This window comes from Haliotis rufescens, unplaced genomic scaffold (genome assembly GCF_023055435.1).
Source record: "Haliotis rufescens isolate VD_foot unplaced genomic scaffold, xgHalRufe1.0.p SCAF_11, whole genome shotgun sequence".
Classification (NCBI taxonomy): Eukaryota; Metazoa; Mollusca; class Gastropoda; order Lepetellida; family Haliotidae; genus Haliotis; species Haliotis rufescens.
In genome coordinates this window covers 3062529-3089838 of record NW_025963791.1, presented here as the reverse complement: position 1 = coordinate 3089838, position 27310 = coordinate 3062529, and the positions used below count along the sequence as shown (strand labels likewise).

The 27310-nt window shown below is 39.2% G+C and overlaps 1 protein-coding gene across 4 annotated transcripts; it reads right to left on the bottom strand.

Moving 5' to 3' along the window:
* Positions 1-1635: 1635 nt before the first annotated feature.
* LOC124144538 (ubiquitin carboxyl-terminal hydrolase 22-like) lies at positions 1636-27292 on the bottom strand. 4 transcript variants are annotated; one of them, XM_046513981.2, is made up of 13 exons: positions 27069-27292; positions 25908-26040; positions 24728-24856; positions 24293-24394; positions 23669-23841; positions 21606-21753; positions 19256-19358; positions 17792-17907; positions 16467-16524; positions 14528-14654; positions 12131-12294; positions 10351-10500; positions 1636-9632 (listed from the first exon to the last, which is right to left on the bottom strand). In XM_046513981.2, exons 1-13 carry the CDS (start codon positions 27186-27188, stop codon positions 9590-9592), a joined length of 1566 nt encoding a protein of 521 aa, XP_046369937.1. In that variant the 5' UTR covers positions 27189-27292; the 3' UTR covers positions 1636-9589. The 4 variants fall into 4 exon arrangements, with proteins under 4 accessions (XP_046369937.1, XP_046369938.1, XP_046369939.1 ...); XM_046513982.2 differs by having other exon boundaries at positions 17804-17907; XM_046513983.2 differs by having other exon boundaries at positions 24743-24856.
* Between the last annotated feature and the right edge of the window lie 18 nt (positions 27293-27310).

The following is a 27310-nucleotide window of genomic DNA, read 5'->3' as shown; positions in this document are numbered from 1 at the left end:
AAATTGGGTTTAACGTCGCGTCCAAGATTATTGCACTTATATAGCGACGTGCATGCACGTGTATGTGTGTGTGTGGCTGCTAGTACTAGTCCGTACTGATGCCGATTTATAGTGCTAGCTCACTGAGATACCATGCCGCAGTTTAACATGAATACCCCACTCAGACACAGTATACTGACTCCGAGCCGACCAGTCCTTGTTTTAGCCCCTTAATGCCGAGCGCAAGACAGGGTAACAACAAGTACAATCTTTTAACGTCTTTTTGTATGACGCGGCCCGGGATCGAACCCTGGACCTTCCGCTCTCCGGGCGGACGCTCTACCACAAGACCACGGAGGCGGTCTTCACCTTTGTGAACAATCGATAACAATGATTCAAAGTGCAAGCGTGTACTCATGTTGTGAATAAGAGTGAGTGGGACTATGGTTTCATGTCCCTTTTTGCAATATTCCAGCAACACCATAGCGGAAGACACAAGATATGCGCTGTATCAGATATCTGTGCATAAAGATTCAAAGTGACAAAACAATCTCCACAAGACTGTATGACAAGAGGGATGACTTCAACTTTCCAAAAGTTAACTTTCCCTTTTTGTGGAGCAATATTCTAGGAGCTCAAGCATTTGGCGTCTACATTTCACAACTTTTGAGGTACAATCGCTCTTTCTCCCAAGGTTTCAAAGAGCGTTATACGACTTGGTCAGAAGTTTGTTTTATCAAGGTTACAACATTCAAACCCTCAGTCGTGAGCGGGTATGGTTTTACGCCGCTTTAGCAATATTCCAGCAATATCAAGGTGTGGGGGGGGGGGGGGGGGGGGGGGGGGGACACCAGAAATGGGCTTCACACATGGTTCCCATGTTGGGAATCGAACCCGGGTCTTCAGCGTGACGAGCGAACCCTTTAACCACTCGGGTACCCGACCGCCCCTCAAACCCTCTGTAAAGCTTTCCAAAAATTTTATGGTAGACATGTGGAGGACATTTAAAATTTGACGCATCAGTGACAAAAACGATGTCCGATGCATATCCTTATTTTGACTTGTACCATATGTTCCCTTGGTTTTTTTCAGGTGAACAATTGACTTGCCTCTGTATGTGTTTGTGATGGATGCCACCTATGGGGCAAGATACGCTCATCTATTCGCGTCCAACTGGTATCATCACTATTTGATAGTGATTCATAAACACTACATATGCTCATGACAGTCCGAATCGTAAATCTTTTTTTGGCAAAGATTTCATATGAATATGGAAAGGGATTCGTCGCTTTTATTTTCTTACAATGTACCTATGCAGGAATTGAACCCAGACTTTGGTGAATGAGTGAGTGAGTATGGTTTTACGCCGCTTTTAGCAGTATTCCAGCAATATCACGGCGGGGGACACCGGAAAATGGGCTTCACACATTGTACCCATGTGGGGAATCGAACCCGGGTCTTCGGCGTGACGAGCAAACGCTTCAACCACCAGGCTACCCCACCGCCCCTCTTTGGTGAATGAACACTCACCATGCGAATGAATAAGATCATTTCAACCACACCATCAACCAACTTGTATTGGCGATGTTTGGCAACTCTTTGCCAATCAGATGACTAATAATCTAATGTTCACAAGAAAAGAAAAGTGACAAGGTATTTCATTTGATGTTTGTAATATCATTCCATTCAGCATAACACATACACATACACATTTTTACATACAAAACTCTCGCAACAATCAATATGTATAATTCTGAAAATCAGTAGCAAGTATCAATGATAAATATACGACTTGAACTTGCACTCTGTGCAATAGTATAGTAATCAGCAGTCAAAGTCAGCACTTCAGGGGTAGAAGACTTCTCAGATCTGAATATACATCCAGTACAAATCAACAATTACATTTCATTGGAACCATGATCAAACTTAACACTAGGACTGGTATAACTTAACACACACAACTCAAACTGACTTGAGCTACAAACATTAGCAATCTTCAGCTCAGTCAACAGGACAGATATCATTTGGTACTTATCAGTGCAATCATTGATGCTTATCCATTACAATAATGAGGGTCAGGTGTCATGCTCTTGAGGAATTGATGACTAGCATCAGACCAGAGCAGGGATCCACAGCAAAAGGGTAGGACAATGAGGCAGCAGATTGCAGCCTGCCAATCCTTATTTCAGTCGGCTTCCATACAAGCATTATTAACTGGGGACTAGTTGTCACTGGGGAAACTACAGGGAGAGGCTGTGTGGCAGCCTGGCACATCAACATGGGGTGTTCAGTCTTAACTGAAGCTTACCTTAACTTCTTATGAATTAATGTTATTTCTGTAAGAACAAAAGTAGTACAAATGCAAATACCATATTCAATGTAATAAGTACCCAGGGCCTCTCAAAATGATGGCTATGATGGCTATGGTGCCGACAAACATGGATCATTATCCAGAAAAATCTAGGACTTGAACCCACAATCAACGGATCCTGCAAAGGGATGCAACCCTTCACTATTGTGGTAGCTGGACCATAAGGCCAACCCACTATAAAGGTTATGGAGATAAAGAGTTTGATCAGAAAATGTCTCCTGCAACTGGAGTTATCTGCCCTGTCAACTGAACAAGCATTCTATCATTATACATAACAAAGTGAGCCTGAAGGGTCCCGACAGTAGCACCAACAAACAAGATACAGTAAAATATGGACTTAACATCCATGTAAAGGACATGTAGGCTCCATGTCAACACTCACAAGCAGAAATATACAAAGTCTCACAGTTGTAGCTAGCACTTAATGTGTCAAATATGTCACTATCCATCTCAATTACACAGGGTTAATATAATATCTCACTGCCAATATTGAGATCATTCATTTAACTGGTCTACACAGTCTAATATGTTTACTCAGATACTCACACTTTGTCACATGAACACAATATATCAGATTCAGATAATGCCAACAGTTTTGCGAGAAAATACATGTTGAGAGTTAAGAAATACGAATGCCCTATTTAATCATCCATTGGGAGCTGAAATGTGATTCAGATGATGTTATATAAAAAACTACTCCAAAGTACCAACATTCAATAAGGATCTTGCAAGGAGTACACATGTGAGGAGGAACTTTAATACCCTGAAGAAGACCTGTGCACAACATAACAACTGGACATTAGGCCATCCATATTATTTTTTGTTTCCCATTTCCACGATCAGCTTCAGATGGAGCAGTGGTCAGTTGGAAAAAACTTACCAATTGTATTTTTTAAATCCTCCAAAAAACTACCATTGGTTTTAAAAGATGAAATAAGATGTTTTTGTTTGTGATTTAATGCCACACTCAGCAATATTTGAGCTATATGACAGCAGCCTAAATAGTTGACCAGACAATCCAGTGATTGATATCATGAACATCAATCCATGCAACTGGGATACGATGACATGCAAGGACCAAGTCAGCGAGCTTGACCGCCCGATCCTGTCAGTCACCTCTTACGGAAAGCCTGGGTTTGCTGAAGACCTATTCTGACCCAGATGTTCAACGGGCTTAAAAGATGTAAATTGGTTGAGCTCCTTCCTTTCTTTCAAAACCTCCTACAATAACATAGCACTGACAGGAAATTCATATAAAAATAATTTAATAAAAGTAATTTGGGATCAGTAGATGAGAAACAGAGAAAAGTACAGATGGCCTTAGCTGGTGTCAACTTGCAGAATTTACAAGCAATACAGAGGAATATTAAGGAATGTTTGTTTGTGATGTACATCTTTGACAATTACTTAAGCATTGACAAAAAAAATCATGGTCTATAAAGCAAGTTTCTCACAGTGTTACCAATAGGCTCACTACACTTACAAGTGATGATAAGACTCATGAGTTCTGATCCACAATACAACATGTGAGAGAAACCATAAACTGTTTGAAAAACAGTCTCTGGGTAATGTGTAAGTTTGATTAATGACTCTCTGGACAGTATTTCAGTTGGGGATTTAAAGAAAGTGATGTGGTTGCAATTACCCAACTGAGCCTAAATTAAGGTGCCAACCCTCTTTCATTTTCAGTGCTAATCACTTGAACAGTATTTCATTTAAACTTGATGTGGATGAAAAGTTTGAAGTGATGCAGATCAAAGACATTTACCACTTTGGTGAAACCTACGAGCAAGGGTATAGTGCTGACAAACAAAGTATGATAATCAGGGCAATCCTGGGATTCGAACCCAGTATTGTAGGATTCTGGCTCAACTTTGCATGCCTTGGCCACCTATGTTCGCCACTCTTTGATACAGATGAAGGGGCACACAGCACCAACATAGGTGCGTTATTCTTTTTAAATAATGCCACGGCACTGTAGCTCACCTTGACATGTAGTCAACAGTTTTAGATGTTAAAAAGACAACAACATAAAGGTTGCTGTCAAATTGTCTGCATAAATACAGAGGGAAAATGTATTAACAAATATGAAACAAGTAACTAAATTTCAAAAAAAGGTTTCCTGGTTCCGTATCCGCAGTGTGCAATTTCAGTAATGTCTGCAGGGCCAAAAATGTATTTTGAGAGAAATTCAGGTGGATATACTATTAAACAATTCAAATAATGCAAAATGGCCATAAAAAGCTTCAATATGGCTGCTAGGGCGGCCATATTGAAAATTGGATTCAAACCCCTTCAAGAAAGTAAGGTGGCACCTTTGGAAGGAATAAGCATGTGAATTTTCAGCTTCATTGATCCAGTGGTTTGAGATGTTTACAGCTGCTGACAACAATGAAGCGGGACGAGCTGGCCATGACTTGCGCTTGCTTGACTTTTAGTCAGGTGAGCCAAAAAAACAAGGCTACCTACCTACCCATGTTCTGAAATTGAGTGTAATAGGAACCAAAACCACAATTCATATATTTATGTCAAAGGTGAGCCATTGTATTGATGCATGTCATCTGTGTGGTCAAATGTCACGAACAATCAAAGGATGATTTCCCTTCTGGTAAAGAAATGTAATCTACTTGGTTCAGTACCCGGTTATTCTTTCATACTCAAAAAGTAGCTCTGTCTGTATATTACTTGAGCATCTGCTACCACTTCCACCCCAGGATTTTAGTCAAGGTTACAGTGATCCAGATTAAATGTCAGTCCTCACTATATTCTTCTGGACAGTTATCACATAATACAGAAATCTAATTTCCTTTAAACAATTGTAATAGGGTCTCAAATTAATTATTCATCAGAATCAACTTTCATTTTTTTGTGAATTCATGTTTTAATTTAGCAACATAAATGAAGAGCAGGTTTGATTTAATGTTTTTTTTTAAAATATTTCAATTGTATCAGGGTGTGCCAGCTTGATGTGTGAAGAAGGCCAAAATGATTTTAATCTTACTTTAAGGAGGAATCTGTCATTTAAAGGAAACTTAAATAATGTTTGCTCTATTTTAACAACCAGTAATAACACTACTATATATACTGGTAATATTGTCTTTCCCCTTTACAATACACATAACAGAATTATTGTTGCCAGGCACATATACAAATATCAAATTCCGAGAGATTGGTAGACCCTTACCTGCAGCATTTGAACCAAAGTTTACACCACACTGCCAACTTATCCACAAACAAGTTATCTAGACTATATTTGACACAACATTGGCAAATGATCATGGAAACTAAAAATTACTGTACACAATACACAGTGAAGAATGGCAAACCAGCCTTATGGCTGACATCTCTACCAACAAGACAGCAAAAAAATAATCAATTACAAAAACTTTAAAGCATTTTCAAATTCAATGCATATGCAAACTTAGCTTTAACACATAATTAAACATTCATACTTATCTGTGCATCCTGAAAACAAAATGACCATTCAAAGATTAGTTTCTATCATTTCTCATGTTTATAACATCGGGGTCAACATTGCCAAACCATGCAGTTTTTGAAGGACAAGGTATAAGGGCCATTTTTGGTTAAATTGAAATTCAAATTTACAACATGTTGAAACATGGAAAACGCATTTCAAATACAAATACGATCAAAAAGTTTGAATGAACATCATCACAAAACAAGGAGGACATTTTTCTAAAATAATCTTTGTAAGTCAGACTTAAGTCATAAGATGTACTTGAGCACTAAGGCCAGAACATGAGTTAAAGAAGCCCTTTAACCCTTTAACCATGTTCAAAATTGCTGTATTAATCTTGTTTCCCTAACCTTTTGAGTGTTCAACAAATACTTAATTTGTGAACTGTCAAAACATAATTTCTTTGTCAGAACGCAAAGTGTCCCGGAAGCATTATCTGTAAGCTCAAGACAATGCAGTTTAGTAAACATACTTTGCAAAACTTTCTTGCAACATATCACAGCTTTCTAGAGGATAGGAAGAAAATATAATAAATGTACAAAAAGGCAATTAATATAAGTATTATCACTAATACTTGCAATTCGCTGTCATGTTTGGTATTAAACCATTTCTTACACTGAGGTATACTGTATAGCTGGTTCCTACAGTACAAAACCTTTCCCTATGGTCTAGCTCCCTGACAGACATAAGTGGTGGCTGGTAAAACACTGATAAAGATACAGATTACAGAACACACCATCGTATCATTTGGGTTGACAAACAAAACTTGGTTGTCATTTGTTAGAAGCATTGAGTCCCTTTGGCAGAAATTGGCAAGGTCTAACAACACTTACCTTATGCGATGACACCCTTTTACTCCGACAACCTGTGGGGGATTATTGATGGCAAACTTAATTTTGTAATGAAGCAAACTTATTACATAACAATGTTTCGTTAATCTAGTGAGTGAGCGAATTAGGTTTAACACCGTTTTTTACAGTATTCCAGTTATATCCTTGCGTGTCAGCTTTATGTGGGAAGAAAGCCCAAATTGATGCAGATCTCATAGCCCTTTTGTAAATCTGGAAAACTTTCTTAATGCAGCAATTGGTTAATCTAGCAGATACCACTGCATCAATACAATCTGGATAAGCTGGTTAATCTGGTTAACTGTACATAATTGCCTGGAGGAATATAGAGGGTTCTGACGACACCCTGTTGAATTTGTTTTGACACATTGTCAATGAATTGGTAAACAAGGTAATAAAATACATGGCAAACGTCCCCCAACTTATCCACAGACTTAAAAGATTCTGAATAACCTAGTGTACATCTGAGCATAGCATTGTGCATCTGTGCAGTCCTGTTGAACCATCACAGAAAAGACTGTATTGACATTTATGGTTAACTCTAAGAATTGTGTATTGATAGAGGAAGATAAACAGTGAACAATATATTATGGACACACATATCGTTTCACTGACACTGAACTGTGACACCTATTGTCCATACCCTAAAGTTTCAATAAAAAATAACTGACATCCTCTCAAGACAAAGTGGTTGTGATATCTGGATATTTTAGCACAAAGTTTGTATTGTCTTCGACATGATCAATGATATTCTGTCAAAATACTGAAACCCATAAGAGATCTTGTGTCATGGCAGAGGTTTAACAAGTATAAAGCTTACAAACAAATCATCCCAAATGCATGAATAAGGATCTTAATGCTAAATGATGGATCAGAGTAAGGGGTGGATTTGTCTTTTCGAACACACAAGAACATTAAATCTCTGTCAGGTGTGAGAAACTTAACATTCTGATAACAATCAACCAAATCAGCTCTAAATGATCTAACATCCATTAGAAAATACAAAAAGCCATATGCACTTTTTTATGCTTATTTGGGGGGAGTGGACAGGAAAAGTTGGTGAAATTGATATTAAATGACTCTGGATTAAGTTCTTAATTCTGTTAACAGCTTGATAAGATAGTTTGTCAAAATGAATCAAGTTATTGGAACCTTATTAAGTATCACCCCAAAACAGGAAATTATTCCAATAATAAAAAAATCAGAAAGGTACAGTCTAATATTGTACAAGTACTTATCTAATTAAATCAAAGGAACTTATATAATAACTCTTTAAAAATGTTTCTAAATGACATCACAAAATGTCAAATAGAGAACATTCTGACTTATATTGTTAAAACATCCCATCATTCCCTCTTTGATAAATTAAATAAACTAATTGTGACCAAAATTATTTTTGATTTCTTTTTTATAATTTTTCTGTGTGACCTCATATCTAGATTACTTAGGATTTCTAAATATTTGGAGCTGTTAACCATTATGTTGTCACATGCATCATTTATTACTAGCTGTTTCTACTGTTTCCATCTGACAGAATTTTTAATCTTAAAGGTAAATTGAAAAATGATAACCAAGAAATACCATGTAAAGATCAGAAAACTAAACAAGACCAGGTGCAAGAGCAATAAACATCAAAGGTGCTTTGAAAACAACAATGCAACAATTGAACTCGTTATTACATAGGAACAAGAATCAGGACCATAATATAACAATCACCCTCCATCTTGATATTTAAACTTGACCATAAATAAAAACCGAAACCACTACAAAGCATGTAATTAATGAACTTGGTATATCGCTTTAATTCTAAAGCTATGCTGTGTGTTAAAGAAACGCAATTTCCACACCTCACAATGTTACCAATCAAAAGAATTGTTTTGATAAATACTTAAAAAACTCACACCAGGTGAGAATGGCAGTGTTATAGTTAAGTAGTAATTAATTTTCCCAAATGACATTCAAAGGACTATAAATAGTATGTTACAATTCAACAAAACAGACCAACTCAGAATCAATCAAAGGGCAGCACTTGTTTTTGATTTAGTTTGTTGATCTACCAAGAAGCACTACTTTACAGTCACTGTTGTCGACTTAATGAGAAGGATGTTGTAAATCTAGAAACTGACTGAAAGACTTCAGCACAAGTCAAGGTGCCGATTTGACAGCTCCAACCTAGCTTCACATTCAGGCAAGAAGCGTATCACAACATAAAGTAACAAAATAATCTTTGGCATAGTAAAACAGCTACTTGACAATACACATGTATTGTTCACACTGAAGTAGAAGTACTCTCATGATATGTACAGATGATAGCCGACACTCCTCGTGGCTTGATTAGCTAATCTATACAGCATTCACATAATACCCTTGCAGGCTCTCTCCCACTGATGCCAGGCCATCAAGGTAGATGGCTGCTGTGTGGTGTTGGCCGTTCATCTGAGTACCCGTATATCAGACTTGTCTGATACAGATGCAGCTCAACACAGGGTGGAATACTAGGGTGGGGCAGAGTGATTGTGGTTGTACATCAGCACGGTAACCCTTTACCCATTGTGACTTTTTAAACGCAGTGTTTTAATTGTCATTGCCAACAGCAAGAAGTGAGTGGTAATTATGGCAATATATGTCTGTAATATCACCAACTTGCTATACCAGCTATCAACCATATAGAGTGTGTTCCACCGGTAGACTGGCTTTACAGTCATGTCACATTGCTGGGCCGGTACAAACCAAAGTGTAACCCAAGGTGCCACCCAAGGTACAGCTCAAGGTTATTGGATGAGGGTTAATCATGGCTTGGCAAAATGATGAGGCAGCGACAGGCAAGGTGTAGTGCATCCGTTTGATTTCACCTGAATTACAACAGTTGAGCAAGTAATTGACAAATTAAACATTTCCTAAGAGCCACGTATGTCATTCATACTCCAGGATCTGCTTGTGGTAGAACAAAAGGTACCTGAAAGAGAAAAGAAACAATTAGGAAACAGAAAACGTCACACACATCTTATGAAAATCATGTTATCTGTCCATCGGCTCACATACAAAATTGCTAAATATGTGCTAAGATCACTTTTGGTAATAATGTCCCAAAGCATATTTTATTTAGCTCTAAAAGCATTAAGTACTGGGCTATAATAAGACAGGGATTGTTTAAATGGCATACTCAATGCCCTTTGTGTAAACAGTTGTAACAGGTCATTGATCTTAAAGGAGTGCCCTTGTCTATGATGGAAAGGACTGGGCAAACTATCATTATGTTTTAGAGGTTTCCACCAAGAAAAAAAGTGAAACATAACTGAAGTGAAAGATGAAAGGGGTAACAAGTATCTCTCTGTTGTCTTGAAGTACTCCAGCCATATGAGGGCAGCCTGTAAATAATCAAGTGGACCAGACAAACCAGTACAACCATCATATATTACAAGGGATCAATTTGACTCTGTCCTGTACATTATCCCAAATTAGTTGCCTTTTACAACTCGCAATGGGGACATTGAGATAAATCGACTTTGTGTATTCATAGCAGTGGGAAGCTGGGGACACATTCCACCCTGGTCACCTAGAATGTGGTGTACAATTATGTTTGTAGTTTCTAGGTAGGACTGTCTACTGCTCACTGCTATGTGTTCTGCCACAACAGGTTTCTCATTCAGATAGGACTTTGCAGAAGGCATTACCCTTCACTATTGAGAACTTCTTCTGGTGATGCCTTTGTGATCATGTGATCTTCACACTTGAACCACTGGTCCTTGTGGAGGCGGATGTAGCATGTGTAGTGACCGGTTTCTATGGTACCACTGTGATTCACCACAGAGAACAAAGAGTATCTGAAACATCAGTGATCAGTATACAAATTTATGCTTCAAGAAAATCAATAAGTAACAAATTTTATATAAAATGTGAATGTATAAATACTTGCTCAGGGAGTACTTATCTAAATTTTTGGTTTACAGATTCGACCAACCAGAGAAAAAAGTCAAGTCAGAACAAGAAACCAAAATAGAAAGATTTCTTTGTAAAACATCCATCAAATCAAATAATAAACAGGAGAAATGTTGTGTGAAGTTACTGATAGGTGAGATCGATGGAGATGGTCACTGTCCCTTGCACTGCATGTTGTGGATAGTTTGCCCTGAATTGCCATACTGAGAGACCTCTGGTGGCACAGGATAGACCTAGTTATCACACAGAAACTTCAAACAAATTGATCTTCTAATGAAAATCGATGATACATTGCCCATTGTAGTTGTACAAGTTTTAGAAGCTCATCATTTGTAACCAAAGTCAACCGATGCTGCATCTACGGAAGTCAACCGTTGCTGAATTTACAGAAGTCAACCGATACGGAATCTACTGATGCCAACGGCCGCTGCATCTACAGAAGTCAACCAATGCTGCATCTACAGAAGTCAAACAATGCTGAATCTACAGAAGTCAACCGAGATTCAACTACGGAAGTCAACCAATGCTGCATCTACTGAAGTCAACCAATGCTGCATCTACGGAAGTCAACCAATGCTGCATCTACTGAAGTCAACCAATGCTGCATCTACGGAAGTCAACCCATGCTGCATCTACAGAAGTCAACCAATGCTGCATCCACAGAAGTCAACCAATGCTGCATCTACTGAAGTCAACCAATGCTGCATCTACTGAAGTCAACCAATGCTGCATCTACGGAAGTCAACCCATGCTGCATCTACAGAAGTCAACCAATGCTGCATCTACGGAAGTCAACCCATGCTGCATCTACAGAAGTCAACCAATGCTGCATCTACAGAAGTCAACCAATGCTGCATCTACTGAAGTCAACCAATGCTGCATCTACTGAAGTCAACCAATGCTGCATCTACGGAAGTCAACCCATGCTGCATCTACAGAAGTCAACCAATGCTGCATCTACAGAAGTCAACCAATGCTGCATCTACAGAAGTCAACCAATGCTGCATCTACTGAAGTCAACCAATGCTGCATCTACTGAAGTCAACCAATGCTGCATCTTCTGAAGTCAACCAATGCTGCATCTACTGAAGTCAACCAATGCTGCATCAACTGATGCTAACCGATGCTGCATCTATTGATGCCAACCGATACTGCATCTACGGAAGTCAACCAACGCTGCATCTACAGAAGTCAACCAACGCTGCATCTACAGAAGTCAACCAACGCTGCATCTATTGATGCCAACCGATACTGCATCTACGGTAGTCAACCGATACTGCATCTACAGAAGTCAACCCATGCTGCATCTACAGAAGTCAACCAATGCTGCATCTACGGAAGTCAACCAACGCTGCATCTACAGAATTCAACCGAGCTGCATCTACAGAAGTCAACCAACGCTGCATCTATTGATGCCAACCGATACTGCATCTACGGAAGTCAACCGACGCTGCATCTACTGAAGTCAACCGATGCTGCATCTACAAAAGTCAACTTCTTGTTTCTCCCACTCACTTGTTTTCACATGAAAGACCTTTGGCAGAGACCTGCACAATTTGATTTGAGTAGCCATTGTTGTTGTTTCTCGAAGAAGACATGAAGGGTGTCATGTCTAGTTCTTCTGGGAATGATACAAATGTTGAGATCTTCTTATGGTAGCCTGTGGAATGCTCAAATCTCTGCAATAAACAAAATAACATCTTCTTAAAAACACTTAAACACATGAGGTTGCAAAATAATTCAAAATAACTCAAAACAAATATGGGTAAATGTATGTGACCACCTTAATCATGACAACACTGACCAATTCAGCAGGTTTCCACAGATATCCTTTCTTGCTATGCCTTGATATTTTTTGCTGTGATATAACTGGCATATACCTGACTGCTGCAACAGTCACTATTTTCAACATAATTAGCACTACACAGACTCTTCATTTTAAGCTAAACTCTAATGTTCACTAAGGCATATAAACTCTAAATGACACATTGTTAGTGGGTGGAGCATCAAGATTTATAACTATTTAACCACAAAAATAGACACATCAAAACAGAAACTTGTGGTACTGTATCAATCTTTTTCTGGGATAGGTACTTGATAAACAAGTGGGGTTAGCATGCATTGTGTTGCATTAGTCTCACTGATTATCTACTGTGCAAAATTCACACTGTACTATATCGTATATGGGTCATCTTCCCTAGGCAAGGGAGTTAACAGACTGTAAAAGTCCACTTTCCACCCTTGCCCAACTAGGCTATTACGAGCTGTGTCAATTCAATGTCCCTCCTACAGACCAATCAGATTCCACCTCTCTTATCACTTGCATTTGCGGCCTACCTTTACAGTACCACAAACTTTTCAAACACGTGACAATAGCCTATGACGTAATTTGTAGTATTTTGTTGCCAGTCACACTGGCGAAACAATGTCCTGTGACGTCAAGGGTCATTGAGTGTGCATAAGCTCCTCCCAGTGATCTACCATCTCTAAAAGAAATGTCATTGAATACGCCAAGCGCTGTGGAGAGTTTTGAATATTTGTTTACTGAATATAGCCTGCGGCGGCGCATTTTATAGCAAGTGCTAGTTTACGAAAGCACTTTTATTTTTTATATATTTTTTATTTTGTTTTTCTCATAATTCAAGTGGCTTAAAGGGTTATAAATGGGAACTAATATACATATATTATTTTTTCGGTGCATTAATTTTCATTATTATGCACAAGAATGTAGTTTATTAGGGATATTATATTGACGCTGAACACATCCAAATTTGCTAGTGTTAGGGTAGATTACCCCGAACTCCATCCTTAGCCCTTGGATCCCCTTTACGATCAATCACCCCTTTTCGATCATTAGGGTTAGGTACCGGTTTAGTGGCTATTAGATTACCCGAATTCTGTCCTTAGCCCTTGGATCCCCTTTACGATCAATCATCCCTTCACGATCATTAGGGTTCGGTAAATCTACCTGTTCAGTTTCTCCTAAACGTAATTCTTCACCCAAAAACATAGAGTAAAAAGAATTAAATGGTTTTGTGTCAAATACTTTGGCTACTGGAAACTGTCCTGGAACATTCACACGAGCCACTTTCACCAGCTACATTATTTCAGTAGTGATTCAAAAGCGAACTCACCATTGTGTCGTCACTAACCATGCACATGCCTCCCTCGTTCCTTACTATTTTCCACATCATCCTTACAGTGTTCCCTACCACACTTTTCTGTCACAAAATCCACCCGACGAATTACTACATAACTCGTCATTCATGCACTCGCGAGTTCGACGTCTGACGTCTGATGCCCTGAGCCGTTTTCAGTTCGAGCGTTATCGGATCATTCCTCGCCACTCGGTATCTTGTAGATTACGGAATGGGACGAGTGTGCCAAATGGCATCGGGATCATTCGTAAGTGTCGATAGACTAAAGTCACGAGACACCATGCCTACCCGTAACCTTTGTAAGGGTTCGTCACCTATTTGACCCTTTTCGTTCAGTTCCGTAACGTTGTAGGCTTGACTAGGTAAATTTGCACTTTGTTTCACAGTGTGGACGTAGCTCAGTCGGTTAGCTGTCGGGCTAAGAATCCGAAGGTCGCGAGTTGGGATCCTACGGATTCTCACAAAAACTGGTTGCTTGTCTTTGAGACATGTGACCTACGGCAGAGACCGTCCTCACGAGAAGTTGTGGTACTGTATTCTAAAGGTGCTCCGTATTTGCTTCAAACAAAATGGCAGTGCCCAGTCAAGACAATCTGATCAATAATCAAAATCTATTTTTTGACAAAACATGTCTCTGGGTATGTCAAGGGTCAAAGCATTTGCTCATCAATTCCTCATATGGGCACATATGTTTGAAGTTCATTCAATGTGTCACCTGCTGCAATATTAGGGGAATATTTGTGTAGCCACTCACCTTCAGATGGAAGCATGCCACCACCGGCAGTTTCTTCATTGTCAACTGTTTGGTGGACTCCTGGTAGCTGTGACACTTGCTACACTTGATCTTGGCTGAACTGCCCAAGTGCTCAGGTTTTGTAAACCTGCAGACACAACAAGCATCAGACCACTTTGATTGTGATGGGGATGTCGCTGATTTGTTGTTTGCCCCATTACGAAATATTCTGGCTATATGCCAGGACCAATCCAACCAGATTGATATTATGAACAATAATCCATGTTGTGGGTGTAGGATGGACACACAATCAACCAAATGACAACATGATCTATTCTGTCAGCTCTTACGACAATCATAGTTTGCTGGGGACCTATTTGGGTGCACTCACTGGGAGGATGTCATTGAAAATTGAAAAAATGAATATTGTCGAAAATAAAATTATGAACATAGTTGAAAAGTCTCGTTAATCCGACAATCAGCTTTATCCAACACTTATTAACGTATTAAATCAGCACTAATTAGATCCCTTAATCCAACAGTTTGGCTCTCTTACACACCTTATTTGCAACAAATTGCTAAAATCACACATTAATCAGTTTCTGTTAATCCAACACGATGATCAGTATACTCTGCGGTCATCTGCCGATGAGTACACCACCCCATGTTTTGATGCGAGCTGAGTCGGCTGTGGCTGCATACTCAATGGCTGGAGTGAAACTTGCTTAACAACAAACAATTAATCCTTTACATAAACAAGACAAGATTAATTACATTTCTAGATTACCTCAATCTCTTTAAAATCAGATCTAAGTTCTCACTACTGCTGAGGACATCCCATTACAGGTCACATCAGAACAAACTCTGGCCAATGAAATGACTAACAGGAAGTCAACAATAACCATTAAGAAAGCAGTTTTCTTGAGCTTTGTTACACTAGTTTTAAACTGGCGACTTACATTCCATTTTATTCTTTGAAAAGTATTTTGAATCAGTCGTACAATCCGTAACTGTAGATCAGAATACCCTGTGTTAAGCCTTTCGAGGTTGCATGATAAGAGAACATATTCCACTAACAATAGAACCATGATAACATAATAATATTTATATTTGCTAGTTAATTTTTTAATTACAACATACATGTTTCATGTTATCTGTTGCTTAGTTATTCGATTTTTGATCACAAACATTTATACTACTTAACTCTGTTTATCTGACATACTTGTTAATCCAACATAATCATATGCAACCATGTCGGATTAACAGGATTTGACTGTATAGGAGACAATGTGTGTCGAAATACTGTCTTGGTGCACAACATGAGAGTTTGGTTCAACGATGCTTTGAACAGTATTCCAGTTATGTCACTTGTGTCAGCTTAATGTGGAAAGGAAAGTCCGAATGATGCATGTCTCTGTTGTTTAACACTTTGGTGAAACCCATGAACATTGGAAGGTGCTGACACACCTAGAAAAATAATCAGGGCAAACAGTGAATCGAACCCATGACCATAGTTCCAGTCACACCTTAGGCACACTATTCAGGGTGAATTCCACAGATGACTGGATAAACCAAATGAGAATATGGATGGATATAAACATAATAATGTGACCATTAACCATTGAAATTATTTACAAAACATACACCTCAACTTTCCAGAATGTGTATTTGTAAACAATGAAATACAACCATATCATATTGAAAGAAATCTAAATCATGTTCATCAGGTCTTTCCAATATTATCAAAAAGAGATCTGGTTTTTGAATTGCTGCTTGCAAAATACTATCATGTTTACAATAAACCTTTGAAATTTGATTTATTTAAAAAAATGTCTGTTCACATTCCTCATGCAAAATGACAAACTGATGACATCAACTATCACATAAAAATGATTTATCCACCCAATGGTGTGTCGTACAGTAGGCTGTAAACATACAGAAGCATTACCAAGTCACCTACCTTTTCAAGCACTCAATCAATGAGGTAGGTTCATAGGTCCCTGGACTGTTAGTGTAGCCTGGAAAATACAAAATGTTGTATCAACACAGGTCTTCCAAATGTCCGCAGCATGACAGTCGACTGAATGCAACTTGAATCACAAACTTTTCTGGACAAAATGAAAGTTCTGGGCACTTTACATGTTCCTTAGCAAGCCTCATGTGACATGTCTTATTTTCAATCCAAGATTATTTCATATCCTTCTACTTCTGCAAAGCAAAATGAAACCATCATTTCTTGTTGGGGGCCCTAGAGCTGTTTCAGGCTCATATGACATCATATCCTAAGACGAGGTTATTGATAGCAAAGGAGGTACATTGACACAAATTCAAAATCTTTTTTTTTTCAAACTTTTTCCCTTGTCAAACTAAACACTAAGTTAGACAAAATGTAGGTGAACGTAGGTTAGAAGAGTGACCACTGTAGTAGCTTTGCTGTAATACCTAAGAAAAGATCGGTAACTCTTGGATATTTATGCGTAGAAGGGAACTGATAGGATGCTTACAGATGTGTGATGCTACATTGTCAGGTAAAGTACTGGTTAATGATCAGCTTAGCGTTGAGCAGGTGGAAGCCATAAAGTGATGCAGGTCATTGACAACTACCACTCTGGCAAAAGCTAAGAGCTCATGTATGGTGATGACAGACCAAAATTCACAATCCATCAATTTAGGATTCAAACCCAAGACAGGTGGATCCTGGCATTGCTGAAGGATGCAACTTGTATTGTGAACTGCTGTGAGTTAGACCAGACAGACACCCTGCAACTATCAAAGTGAATCAAGCTGTTATTTGCAACAAGAATAACCTGTTTCCATCAAGCTTCAACACTTGTAAAATGATTAACAATTAACAGACAAAAGTTACAACTCAACATGTCCACAATATACATGATTTGTTTGTTTGTTGTTTATTCCACACTCAGCAATATTCCAACTATATGACAGCAAACTGTAAATGATTGAGTCTGGACCAGACAATCCAGGGATTGGTGTCATGAGCATTGATCCAATTGGGATATGATGACTTGCATCAACCAAGTCAGCGAGCTTGATCACCTGATCCCATCAGTCATCTCTTACAACAAGAATGGGTTTTTGAAGACCTCTTCCAACCCGGATCTTCACGGGTCCACAATAAACAGTAAACAGATTCACACATGTATGTGTGTCTCGTACTGATTTTACAAAATGAGTGTCGAACATGTCCAATATTTCATACTTCCTGAATGAGAAAGGGGTGATGCAGGTACGTCAAAATAAAAGGTTTGCTGGAAATATATTTACTTCTCGATATACCTGATTCGATAGAGAGGTGAGAGTTGTTGTTGTTAGAGGAAGGGGGCCCTGGGCCCAAGTCTAGTGAGATGTCCCATATAGGGTCAATCGTTGTGGAAACGTTACTGAAACATGAAACACATATTTAGTCATAAATTATCAACATTTCGTACACACAAAAAAGGTATGTTCAATGTCAGAATCTGAACATTAGAAACAGTCACATACTACAGACATCCCCTCCTACAAATATATCAGGCCAAACAAGAGGCTGTATTCTCAATTCCACCATTTTCTCTCAACTCTCTCACCCAACCTTTCATTCCCCAACCTGTTCACTCCACATCCCACCACCCCCATTCTGATAACACCACTCAAAAGTTTATACAAAGCATGGACAGTTTATAGGACACTTTCCACAGGTTTGGTTAGAATACATATTATAGAATACATAATGGAACTACACCCTGCCTCACACAGCTCCCCAACTTATGGTTCTACATTAAACTCACCCCACCTTCCTGTCACAACATTCCATCCCCTCACCCTCCTTTTTAACACATTCTATAAACTTCTCAGCATGCTCGGTGTCATATCTGTTTTGAGTATGTGTTTGTTGTCTAAAGCCGCACTCAGCAATATTCCAGCTACATGACGTCTTTCTGACAATAATCAAGTCTGGGCTAGACAATCCAGAGATTGACATCATGAGCATTGATCCACACAATTGGGATATAATGACATGCATGAACAAAGTCAGCAAGTCTGACAACTTATTCTAACCTGGATGTTCATAGGTCTGTGTGTACAGGGATTTATCTAGTAATCCAAACCATGTGTCCTTGGCCGGAAAATTGGAGGGAAAACATTATTTTGTTCAATTGTGTTTTAACATTGCATTCAATGGAATAATGTACAACTAAACATTAAATCCTCTTCCCATCCATCTCCTGATTGGTCCTGTTATCAGTGAGATACAAGTCGCTCTACAAAGGCAGAACCAGGTCAGGTGAGGCTAAACATTGAGATCAAAAGTATTGCATGTAAATAGGGATGTGTGTCTGTCTGTACTAATCTGGACTAATGCTGGTTTTATAGAGCTAGCTAGCTGACTGAGATAACATAGATACCCTGCTCAGGCACAGTATCCCCTCCTATTCCGTTAAAGCCGAGTGCCAAAGCAAAGTAACAACAAGTATCTATTAACGTCTTTTGGTATGACGTGATCGGGGTTTGAACCACCGACCTTTCATTTCCAGGCAGACACTATCCGCTAGACCACAGATGCAGTGAAGCTATAACAGTAATTGATAAACATGAGACGGGACTTATTTCCAATTGGGAATGCATACTGACATCAGCTGTAGAATGGGGCCTCCGAGCAGGTCTACGTAAATCACTGACATCATCTTGTTATTGCAAACAAACAAACTATCTTGCACGACTTAAATGTCCACGTTATTGTCGACTTACTTGCACTCTTTGCAGGTGACATCTGACTGCAGGCCCCCCGTGAAGATTTGGTCTATGATACAGTTGCAGTGATGTGGGTTGTTAGAGTTGAGGCCATTGGTACCTGGTCAAATACAACACTCATCACACCATCTCAATATCTCATATCAGGAATATTTTGAAAGGTTTGTAACCCTAGACATAAACCAGACTTCAGAGATGAAAGGAAGAATATTTGCAGCTTTAGACTAGGCAGCTCTTTATTTTATGAATGACCATGGCCAAATCCCACCAAAGAAAAATGTTCTAGCTTAGCCTTAATTTGCATTTACATATCCATGACAGCTTCATCTTTCGCATTTTTGTAATGGATTACAAACATATAAACATACAACTATGACAAATCATACAAATTTAAAGTAACTCCAATAATTGATCAAATGCACTTAAAAGTTTCTAGCCTCTGCAATCTTCTAAAAAGGATTAAAAAGCCCCCTCGAGAGAGGAGAAATGTAATAGCATGTGAATGACAGTACGATTCAAATGCCTTCCATTTATGGTCATACAATGCTTTCGTAGATGACCTGTGAGCCCCTGCAATGGTCTTGGCCACTTGTACAGAATAGCCCTTAGCTATCAATGGTTGAGCTGAGAGTGAGAGTATGGTTGATGAAGAAGGTCATCCCTTAGATGTAGATGGTACAATTTTCGTGTCCACAAAGAGTAGTGATGGATCCCACATGGTGAGCTAGAAGTTCTAGTAAAGCTGTCGTTTTATCCTGGATGAGGGTCACAGCACCTCAAATACAAGATTTTTCTGGGGAAGATGCATGAGCTAAAGCGATAAAATGGTAGAGATCAAAGGGAGTGTCCTTCAAACAGTGGTATTGAGGTGAATGAGATCCCTCTCATCCACCGAAGAACAAGAGTACAGACTTTGGAGCTAATGTTGCGAAGTCTCCATCCAGTTCAGGAGCAACTGTAGCCAAGCCTTGAGTGCCTGCGTTTGCCAATACAAAGTGTGGAGATTGAAGCCAATCATGAAGACAGTGATAGGATCCAAATTCTTTGTCTAAACTGGATGCCATATCCTGCAGAACTGGTCTTAGAGGGAGTGTGATGTTCAGCGATGAGGCTGAAGTTACAACAAATGATGATAAGGTGTCTTCCGTTTAAGTGCTTTTCGACAGTTGTAGCTTCTCTGCTATCAAGATAAGCACAGATCTGCGATGTCGAAGCTCCCAGATGGCTGGGGAGGTATAGTGGTCTGATTCGGATTCTAGAGGTTGATTCACTGAAAGGGATGTAGCAGCTGTCGATGCAGAGGGAGGTACCACAGTCAGTACAGTGGTTGTCGACTGGGGAAGACATGCTGGTATTACAGCCTGTAACTAGAGATCCATGATGTAGGGATAGCTTGAGATGGAGTCTGTCATGTAGTAGGTTCAGAAGTGTATGATGTGGTTCAGAAGGAACAGCAAGCCATCCAAATGGGGGTGGAGATGGTCAGCCGGAATAACGAGTAGGTGAAGTAGAACTGTGCCTGTCCATAGGTGAAGGACATCTACCAATGGTAGCTGATGGGAGTGGTCTATCCCTATAACGCTGGGGAGAAACATCATGATGAGAAGAGGGAAAATGGCTTGAACAAAAGGTTCTGTAATTCGGAAAGGCAGGATCATGGGGGTTTCGTTGCATTGGAGGATAGGAATCCCTGTAGTGTGGACATCGTTCCAATTCATGTGCGTAAGTACTGTATTAGGCAGGGTTCCAAGGATAATCCTGTCTTTGACAAAAGTAAAAAGTGTGAGGGTAGTCTCTTGGTTTGAAACCCGGATAGGTGAAAGAAGAAGATTGAGACATGTAGGATGAATGACCAATAGAATCATTGTAACGTTCATCCTCCGACCCCAGATGTGATGCATAGTCTCCGAGTCATAAGACGAGTATCCCTCCCTATTACTAACAACACGTCACCACTGTGTGGCGATTTGAAAAAGAATGAGTTGAATGGGATAGACATGTGATCAGCTCAAGTATGTCAACCACCTTGCACAGCTTGCAGGACCTAGATCTGGGCGCTGATCGTGGCCACATGAGGTATGTACGGATACAGTAACTTCAGAAGCTGAAAACCTTTATTTCAAACATGTTTCCACTCAGAATCTAAAGAAGAAAGAGAAATGCATAGTGTGAGATAGGATAACTTTAAAAATTGTCCTTGACATTAAGTCCACTTGGACGAATGGATCTGATGATTCTCTAACACCAGTCTGCAAACAGTCTTATCAAATAGATATTAGTAGTGTTTCAAGACCAAGGTAACAAAGGTGCAAATTTGACCTGCCTTGTGTTAATTTGGAAATCTTACCCTTGCAATGTCTATGTAGAACATCTAGTGCAGCTATGAGGAACTCATGAGCATCCTGTTGTTCATAGCCAGCTAGATGCCGAGCATTGGTCCACACTAAGTGCAGCAGTCGATACGGGATGTGAGGTGTCCGAACCCCTGAGTAGAACTGTAACAAACAAAAGCATGTTTTACAAACACCAATTGGGACACTTCAAACTGCAGTCTATCCAGGGTATTATATCTCCATACTTTTTGATAAACACCATGGGCCCATTTCATACTATCACACTGTAGCATTGTTACGGAAGTGATGTGATCTCCATTTGTCTGTTTATCTATCACAAACTTAGCACAGAATTTCTAGCTCATGATCTTGAAATTAACTAGCAATCAATAGTGGCTTGTTTGAAAGAGTGTTCGACATAGATTAACTTTCAAAATTGCAGCCTTGTACAAAAGAGCCCTTCGTATATTTAATTTAATTAAAAGACTGTCGTAAATAACCATTTAGCTGTCTATTAAAACATGATCCACTGTGACATTCCTAACTGAAGATGAAGGTCAAAGGTTTCTGTTGACTCCAAATATTGGAATACCTTACTCTCTGATTAAACCCTTTGGAATACAATACAACAGAAAAAAGAACAGTCAGTAAAATGCTCAAAATAGTGCATCGGGTTGAGAAACATCCTACCATTCAAGGGAAATCTTGTCAATCCTGACAACAGTGTTTCATGTGAAATGAACTAGATTACCTGCAACCATTTTCTGGATTACCAAATATTGGTAAGGAGTAATGTCCTTACATCCCACTATTCACAACAGTTATCATCATGAAGGAAGAGTTTGCAAACTAACAGGGTCTATACTATCACTGTGTGTCAGCTTGATGTAACTGGAAAGCCTTAGGTTGCAAATGTTTACATTGATAAAAGCCATGAGCAAGGGTATGGACAGCATTTTTTACAGACCAATATTCTTATCAGGATTATTTTTAGCCCTAAAACAGCAACCAGCAAACCCTGGCAAGTTTAGGGGGTGTAACATTGCAGTTACTGCAGCAGCTAGTCTGGCCCTCCATTGTTTCAGTAACCAACTGGACTAGATACAGGAGACAGTGAGTATTGCCTGACACAAGCATGCGATTAATGTCAGTCACTTTGCAGTTCTTCACGGTGAATATTGAGATGCAGGCGACATAAGACAAACAGTTATAATACAAAACAAGACTTCTTGGACATTAGGTCCATCAACACAGTCTCATTAAAATCATTTACTCTCTGTGCGAACATCTGAAAACCCTCTATAAGAGGTAGTCAGGTGAACATTGCAGTAGGTCAACTAGCATTGAAGCTTATGTTCCTGGTATGACCAAGTGAAGCATTCAGACTGAATCAGAGCAGCATATCTGATTTCAGTATCTTGAAAAGGAGCATAAACAGCAGTTCTGAATGGAAAAAGTAATGACCGCTATTACATCATTATGTTTATGAGTGCCACGGTATCTACATCCAAAAGGGAGAACATCTAAGGACTACTCATGTTCTGTGTCGGTTTTCCACTGTTAAGGCTGAAATTTCGAAATCAAAGGGGTTAAACATTGAAGTCAAATCATTTTAGAAAACTGACATCTGATCTGATTGGTTAAAAAAACAATACAAGCATCCTTCATTTAGATTAGGTTGGTTGGTTGGTTTGTTGTTTAACGCCGCACTCAGCAATATTCCAGCTATATGACGGTGGTCTGTAAATAATCGAGTCTTGACCAGACAATCCAGTGATTGATATCACGAACATCGATCTAGGCAATTGGAATCGATGACATGCATCAACCTATCAGCGAGCCTGACCACCCGATCCCGTTAGTCGCCTTTTACGACAAGCATAGTCACCTTTTACGGCAAGCATGGGTTGCTGAAGACCTATTCTACCCCGGAATCTTCACGGGTCCATTTAGATTAGGACCAAAGATCACTCAGTACACCTGACGTGACCCTCTATGGAGGGTTTTTCAGATCTTCATGCAGAGTAATAATGTAATGAGGTGAAAGACCTGATTGTAATGAGATTTATTAACATACCTCCTGAAACAGGCGTGACATCTCACAGACGAGGCACTGCTTGGAGTTGCTGGATGTCTGGCAGTTGTGCTGGTCAGACAGGAAGTAGTCACGGAGGATGGGTGTGTGAGTAAGGGCCTGGACGATGCAGTTCATGAAGCAGGTATTGCCCAGATTGATCAAACCGCGAAGACCTGCCAATGACACTTGCATAATAATACACAGCAACATCAGCAGCTAGTGAGATGTGCTCCACAATTTGCTCACACCTACCATTGGGATAAATCTACACCTACATGACTGGATTGCTTGAAAAGGAACTCTCTAAAAAATCAGACCAATGTTGTCACAGCATCAGAACAGCATTAGAAATTGGCACTAGTCCTGTAGTCCTTGCAAAACTGCCCAAAGGTTAAGGTATCATAATAGAAATAGAAATTTGCCATTTTTAAGGGGTTTGCTATACATTATCATTATAAGGACTAGTGGACTAAAACAGTTAGTTTCTGTTGCTGTTAGAACCAATCAGAACCCTCTTATAACATGTTTAACACATAATTCAATGTTACATCTTTATATAAAACCAAACCCCCATTTTAAGTGTATTGTTCCACTATCTCACCATGATGATGTGATGGGACATACCTATGGTCGATTTCTCTTCAACTTTCCTTCGTTTGGGGTTCAGTTTCAGGAGTGCAACTTCCTCTTCTGATGGGTCCCAAGGAGTCAGTGACCCTTTCAGGCCTGCAAATGTTACAGGAAATCTTGTTACCATGGTTAAATCGCTGCTGCAAGACACCCGACTCACATGTACTTACATTTATTCTTAAATTTACCTTGCCCAAGTTAAACATGTTAAATGCGATAATGTAACTGAAAAATCTTTTAGTGAGGATGGACATGGTGAATATATCTTTGAATAGTTCTTCCCCACCAAATTTATAACTATTAGTATCAAAGAGAAAATATAATAAACTTCACTAAGTGCAGATCCCTTCAAACATCAGTACATCTCATTCCAGCCATCATACTATTATTCTGGATATTATGGATGCAAGAAGAATGACAGGATATTACATGTGTCCGACTGACCAAGCGAGGATGCCGATTTCCGCCCCAGTCCATAAGCCAACAGCTCCAGTTCTCGGTCATACACGTAGTCATGGCAGGAGAAACAGTAGATGGCTCCATACACCATGTCAATGGCTGAAATAAACCACATTTCAAGTAACTAATTATAAGCACCCCCAAAATAAGAACAAAAATGTACATAATATGTAGGGCTGGGATGGGTAACTCGGGTACCCGGGTCGGGTGGGTACTGAGAAGGACCCGGGTACCCACAGCAGAACTACTCGGACCCGTGGTTGGTCATGTGATATATTGTTTAATGACAAAATTATCTTGAACTCTGTGTCACACAACAAGTCACTAATGTTTGCATTTCTTTTTGACCATGCACCCATTCCTTCTGATTTTTCATATGGCTGAACAAAGATATATCTTAATTCAACTTCAGTGTATGAATGACCAGATTGTTTAATACATGTATTTTAATATATTTTGCCAGGGCTATGAGACATCTCCTGAGACCTACAGTGGGTACCCGGGTAGTAAATTTGAACTCGTCCCAGCCCTAATAATCAGACAGTCCATATCTTCTTGTGTGTATCAAATATTTGTTATATAAAACAGCAGGGTTGACCTATATCACTGACTAGTAACTATTACCAAAAAAGCTTTAGGTTCATCAACGTTTGAACTAGGATTGTTCACTACCGCTCAACATCTGAAAACAAACTTAATATTTGTATTGTTTTAACATGTTTAATAACAGTTTTCCCGCTGGCTTTTGAAATTGAAATTCAGTCACAATTTTCTCTTCTGCTTTTTTAAAAATATTTCGAGACGAAGTCACTACTAATGGATATTTAACCTAGAAATAGACAAGAGGAAACCCTCTGACTTTGTTCGAAAAATGTACTTATATGAATTATTGAATATCACCATTGTTTTGCTCAACAACAAAGATTTATAAGGTACTGGCAGTCACATGAACTACCAGTCCAAGCTTAATTTTACTGGTAAAAAAACTGGTAATTACAGGTAAACAGGAACGCTGAATAAGTTCCCCTCTTGGTCAATTCTCAAGGCACCTGGAGCGCTATTACTGCAAATGCAGTACGATAAACGCAAGCCTTAAAGACAGCACCACCCCTCAATTTAAAGCACTGCATACATGACAGTTTTATTTTACCAAGGTTGTGTTTCTTGCTCCTGGCATGGTCATGGATGTGTCGATCACTGTAGCAGCCGAAGTAGACACAGAACAGACAGGCATGGAGACGCACACAGTGCTTCCTACATGTGTGACACAGGCAGGACTTGGCCTGAAAAGTCACATACAATGCTTAAGTTGAGAGAAATTCATTATTTTATGTACAATATTTGCAACTGAAATGAATCCTGGAAACAAGCAGCAGGAAGGACAATGGACAAATTTATATTACCGAATGAAAACATTCAGAACATGTTCACTCAATAAAACCTACATATGTTTGTAGCTTGTGGATTAACATGTTTTGGTTGTCTTGTGAATATTTTACATTAAAAAGTGAACAATTTACCTAATTGTACCTGAAATGGTGCATTTAGTTGCTGTTTGTCATAAAAAAAAAGTAAATAGCTATTCTCATTTAATGAGAATGTCATTTGTCCATCAGAGAAAAGCAAAAAGAAGACACTGTGTCATATTGTAAATATGAACTTAAAATGTAGCCCAAACATTATAATTTCATAGGAAAATAACATTCTCTAAAATATTTTACCATCCCACTATGTAGGGCAACTGTTTTGTACTCAAAATGTAACAGGGCCATACATATTGCCAAACTGTGGCAACAGAAAAGATATGCAAGTATCAGTTACAAGAGTCATATACACATGTACTACAGAGTAGTACTTTGCAAAAATACTTGTGACAGTTTATGACTCCAATTTCAAATCAGCAGTTGTTTTTTCAATGTCTTTTGTTTGTTTGTGTACATTTGAAGTCACAGTATTTCGATTGAACCAAACGACTAATGACTGTGATTTTGAATTTAGTCAGTATTTATAGTTTGATAAGTATGTTATTTATTGCCAAAAGCCGTATTGATTCCACAAAACGTAAAATAATTCACATCTCACTGCAAAATATCGTCTGACATTTCCAGGAAACCCGGATTTCGCTCAACGGAGTATTAAGTGCATGTAAGCAAGTGGGCATCGCATACTGCAAGGCTAATGCGTAATATAGGAAGTCACTGTTCGAACTACGCAATCTTTACTTATGACATCATCATTAAAGAACTGATAGTAGACAGTGCATATAAAACAGTCAAACATTTTATTGTGAAGTTTCAAGAGAGGCTTTCACCTTCTGTCGTCTTGTGTCAGCTGTCGTGCAGGCGATAAAATAGGAATGAATGAAACGGAAAGGTTCGGTCCCTTTGGCTGCTTTGAAACTACTTAAGTGTGAGCAGCCATCGACACTCATCTTTCCCCCCTCCTGTGACTTTCGAGCGACGCAAACTTCATGTGAACTTCGAGTCAGATTTATCACCAAAATGCTCAACAAAGGTTATGCGCAGAGCAACTCAATCCGGCAGTGTCTGCGCA